The sequence below is a fragment of the Colobus angolensis genome, unplaced genomic scaffold (assembly GCF_000951035.1).
Source record: "Colobus angolensis palliatus isolate OR3802 unplaced genomic scaffold, Cang.pa_1.0 Scaffold101, whole genome shotgun sequence".
Classification (NCBI taxonomy): Eukaryota; Metazoa; Chordata; class Mammalia; order Primates; family Cercopithecidae; genus Colobus; species Colobus angolensis.
Genome location: NW_012111031.1, coordinates 6,921,698 through 6,926,781, shown reverse-complemented (window position 1 = coordinate 6,926,781; position 5,084 = coordinate 6,921,698). Strand labels below are relative to the sequence as shown.

General features: G+C 40.8%; 1 protein-coding gene across 3 annotated transcripts in view; it reads right to left on the bottom strand.

Moving 5' to 3' along the window:
* Positions 1–1,797: 1,797 nt before the first annotated feature.
* Positions 1,798–5,084, bottom strand: part of TPT1 (tumor protein, translationally-controlled 1) — a 23,608-nt gene continuing 20,321 nt past the window's right edge. For 2 of the 3 annotated variants that reach the window (XM_011940050.1, XM_011940044.1), the window contains 4 exons: positions 4,892–5,082; positions 4,391–4,496; positions 3,580–3,696; positions 1,798–2,318 (listed from right to left, as the gene is read on the bottom strand). In XM_011940050.1, the coding sequence (XP_011795440.1) occupies positions 2,316–2,318; positions 3,580–3,696; positions 4,391–4,496; positions 4,892–5,082 (417 nt within the window). In that variant the 3' untranslated portion in view covers positions 1,798–2,315. Of the gene's footprint in view, positions 2,319–2,394; positions 2,480–3,579; positions 3,697–4,390; positions 4,497–4,891; positions 5,083–5,084 lie in introns of all 3 variants that reach the window. The other variant, XM_011940040.1, reaches the window with a different exon arrangement.

Here is a 5,084-nt window from a genome sequence, read left to right as displayed (position 1 = left end):
CTACTAAAGCATGCCTGTATTAAACTTGCTTCAAAGACAAAATGTTATGAGCTTTCTGACATGCACGTCCTTATTCTTGCCCAAAACATCTTGACCCTAGGAATAACCAGAAAAAGACATAACAAGGTCTGAGAAGATTCTATCTGGAATCTTCAAAGGTTTATCATGAGGTAAACAACCAGGGTTGATCACTTCCGGCTTAAATAGACATGATAAAATACTATGTCCCAACCTTGATTGGATCTGGATGTTGGGAAAACAGCTAAGAGCAAAAGACAACTTGGGAAACACGGGCTCTTCTTGCAGAACTGAAAATTTTCAAAACAAGTTGGAGCAGTGGAACCCACAAAGCCTCTGAATTGCTACTTGCCTGCTGTTTCAGGCTTCCAAGGCTAGTTCACCAATTAGCTTCCATCTCTCACGTCAAGGTTCTCTCCACTATCCTGGTTTTCCCAGCTTTGACCACTGCCTGAAATCTCCCTTCCTGCTGTCGTTTCAGCGGACAAAATGCCCTGCAGATGAGACTCAACACTTTTCATTACAATGTCAAATCAGAATGCTAAGCCAGGTGCAATGCCTCACACCTGTAATCCCAACACTTTGGAAGGCCAAAGCAGGATCACTTGAGGCCAGTTTTCAGACCAGCCTGGGTCACATGGCATGTCCCCATCCCTACAAAAAAACTATCAGAATGCTTAAAATTGCTATAAAGTTTTAAGTTTCCAATACTTACTTAGGTTTGTTTCCCATCACAGGGGTGGGGGTTAACATGATTAATTATATCTGCCTCAGGTTTTGGACACTACGGACATAGTCTGGAATTTTGACACTAGGGCAAACTCCAGATTGCTCAAACCACGGCATTCACATGTTCAAACAGACCGGTTACCGGCTTGCTTTTAACCCTTCTTTCACAAGTGTCATCAACCAGGTAAGGCTGGTAGGAACTATTTCCCAAAACTCACGTTTTGAAAATTCCCCTCCCAGGCTGGGCCTGTACTTTGGGAGGCTGAGGTGGGCAGATCTCGAGCTCAGGAGTTGAGACAACCCTGGGCAATTAAGTGATACTTGGTCTCTACAAAAGTTAGCTGGGCATAGGGGTGCATGCCTATAGTTTCAGCAACTAGTGAGGATGAGGTGGGAAGATGGCTTGAGTCCAGGAGGCAGAGAATGCAGTGAGCTGCTTGTGCCACTGCACTCCAAGCCTGGGTGACCAACCCTCCTCAAAAATTCTCTTCCCGTTTTTTCCCCTGTATTCCTCTATTCAATCTCAGCTGCCACAATTAGACAGACGGAAAGCGCAAGGACATGTTTTTCTTGCATCTGTAGTGGAAACCTTAGCAGCAGGTAGTAACTGCTCCAGGTCTGTCAAATAGATGCATTTTCTTACCCATTCACACACCCGGTCTTTTCAGATACAATATAGAGAACATTTTTACCCCTCTGCTCACCAGCCAGCCCACATTCTGTGTGCCTTCATCTTTTAAATCAGGGGCCGGCAAACTCACAGGCTCTAGTCTTAGACACAACTCTGCTCATGCAGCGACAACAGCCACGGTCCATCCACAAACGAATGAGCATAGCCACGTTTCAATAAAACTGGACACGAACTTAAATTCCATATCCCACAAGGTATTCTTTTCCCCTCAACCATTTAAAAAGGCAACCAACCACCTTAAAGTGTACAAAACAGGTGGTCGGACAGGCTAGTTTGCCAGTCCCTGTGCTCTAGTTAACAGGGAGTTTAACATTCATCCCAAGAGATTTGGCTCTATGTTAAATAAGCTGAGACAAAGGTGCTTCCACTGAATGAGTCTCTTTCTATTTTCTTGGTAATCTCTTCCAGTTAACTACTTCCGTTGTAGGTGATGAAATGGGTAAGGCTCCACACTTCAGATGTTGGCACTGCTATGAGCATGGTCTTTCCCTTTATTGCAACTCACAATCAAAACCTTTGATTCTTTTTTATATTCCAGTCCCAGAAGTAGTCTCCGCTGTAGAAGTTAACTGATGAGTAGTAGCCTACAACCAGGCTCTAGCTCCTCCAGGAACACTACAGGATGAATTTAACTATGCATTAAACTAAAAGGCATTCTCTCAAATATTTGAGTTTAAATGCATTTTATTTTTAGACAACCTACATGACATGTTTTTCTTAAAAACAATGCCTCCACTCCAAATAAATCACGGTCAAAATAAATGAAGAGCTCAAGATGACATCAGTCCCATTTGTCTTAAGTCCTGGTGTTGTGTGGATGACAAGCAGAAGCCAGTTACGATGACAGGTGATAGATCCAAAGTAACTGCCAAATTTGTTACTGTAAAAACAAAAACTATATTAATATTTTTCAAACGTTACATTGCAAAAATTACGTTACCATTAACATAGCCTACATTTCTAGGCTATAGATGTATTCCCCAATTCAATCTGGGCCGCCACAAAGACAGACAGAAAGCGCAGGGATTTTTCTTTTGCATCCTAGTGCAAACCAAAAGAACAACAGTAAATTGTTCAAGGTCTATCAGTGGATGCAGAATACCCTTACCAAATCAGCGGTAGTTCATTTTCCAGAAGGCTGTGGCATGTACCACCCACACCCTGCTCTACCAACAAAAACCTCAGATATGGTAAGTCATCTTACACTGTTCTAAGTAATCTATTGTTGACTCTTGACCTTGAATGTTCAGTATAGCCTTATGTTTATCTTCTTCCTAATTTATACAGAAGCCTATGAAAACTAGGATAAAGAATGCCTTTGTTTCTGTACAGCTTCCAGCAGTTCCTTCCATAGGAGACACTGAGTTATTTATATTAGTAAAGCAATTTGCATACCAGTTCAGCAGTCAGCTCTATTTACTTAAAAGCTAGTACTGCACTAAGCTTTCAATGATCAGCTGCCAATTATCAGCAAACCAAAGTGAAAAACACTGATACTGATCCATATATATATACAACAAAACAGGATTATGAAGTGAAAGTGAGGCCGTATCTAGAGGAAGGTCAATAGTGTTCTCTGATCTCCTTCAGCATTCAAACTATCTTTTTTAGAGACAGCGCTTCACTCTGTCATCCAGGCTAGAGTGCAGTGGTGGGATCTCGGCTCACTGCAACCCCCGTCCCAGGTTTAAGTGATTTTCCTGCCTCAGCCTCTAGAGTAGCTGGCATTACAAGTGCCTGCCGCCATGCCTGGCTAATTTTTGTATTTTTAGCAGAGATAGGGTTTCGCCATGTTGGCCAGGCTTGTCTCGGAACTCCTAATCTCAGGTGATCCACCCACCTTTGCCTCCCAAAGTGCTGAAATGACAGGTGTGAGCCACCACACCCAGCCTAAACTGTACTTTATTATGCCCCATCTGCACTCAACGTTTTCCACAAACAAGGTCCTAAGCGTTTTTATACCCTAAGAATCTTTTACATATGAAACACAATTCTCTTGATCCCCCCAAAAAAAACTAAATCCATGTTTCAGAACGCTGTAAAACTCATTCTATCTCAGTATCACAAAACGATTGGAAATCACATCTAAAATACCTTTTCTTTTACATTACTGATTTTAACCCACGCCCCCTTGTACTTACACATTTTTCCATTTCTAAACCATCCTTAAAGAAAATCATATATGGGGTGACACCATCCTCACGGTAGTCCAATAGAGCAACCATGCCATCTGGATTCATGTTTTCACCAATAAAGAACTTGGGAAGCAAACAAAATACCTAGAATTAGACCATTATGCCATTCCCTACAGTACAAGGGAAGGTTTAGAACACCATAAAAATCAGGAGAACTCCAGTACCCAAAAGCACTGATGCCCACTTATTATAAACATCTGTTCACTGGATTAAGGCACCTTACTAGTAACCTAAATAGAAAAATAATGTACAGAGCAATCCAGGAACACCAGGCTTTCTGGAAACCTTTACTCTCTCAGTCCTAAGTACAATCCCAAACCCTAGAACACGCTTATAAGGGAACATAAGGCTGACAGTGATAGAATATACCATACAGTTCGGAAGTATCTTATGGCCAGGGAATGCATGAAGTTGAAAAATTAGAGGAAAGGGAAAGCCACTGATATTTTCCAAAAGTAGAATTAACAAGCTCAGATATATCAGAAGGAGGACCAGTAGCAATGAGATACATGAGAATTGTAAACAGAAAACAAAGAACACTCAGGTGGTTACACAATTCAGGAAAAAAAAAACTGAGAAATGTCATCTGGGAAGCAAATTTTCAATCAAGAAGACAGGATTTGGAAACACCTGAGAGCTAGGAAAGCCACTTTCTACACCATGAATACTAGTATAGAATCGAAGATTAATCAACTTAATTTTTGCTCTTGAAGTTAAAATTGTACAATCCTTTGATCCAAATACTTAAGGTATTTACCTGGTAGTTTTTGAAATTAGCAAGGATGTGCTTGATTTGTTCTGCAGCCCCTGTCATAAAAGGTTTTACTCTTTCTGGTCTCTGTTCTTCAAGTTTGCCTTTGATTCTAAAACAACATTTCATTAACAGGTTGAAATACTGAATTTTCAGTAAAATCAATTTTTAAAGTAAAAAATACCCAAGCTTAAAAAAAGACAACACTGAAAAAGGCAACCAGCTGTTAAGATATTACTAGTTCACAGAAGGTGTCCTTCAAGAACGTTTACATTTCCTGTTGACTATTTTCAAAGTACTATTCTAATTCTAAACGGAACCAGACTGCAGCCTTCAGTATGCTCACATTATAGAAAAGCAACCATTCTTTTCAGTGAACTCATTAATAAAAAGGCAAAGACTTTCACAAAAGTATATCCATCCACTGCGAAAGAACCTCAAGAGTTAGCCCATCTTTAAATCCCTTAAGATTCTAGACATTAGCTAGGTACTGCCAATATCACTTACGATTTCATGTAATCTTTGATGTACTTCTTGTAGGCTTCTTTTGTGAAACTTGTTTCCTGCAGGTGATGGTTCATGACAATATCGACACCAGTGATTACTGTGCTTTCGGTACCTTCGCCCTCTGGGCCTTCAGCGGAGGCATTTCCACCAATGAGCGAGTCATCAATGTTACCTTCTGTCCTACTGACCATCT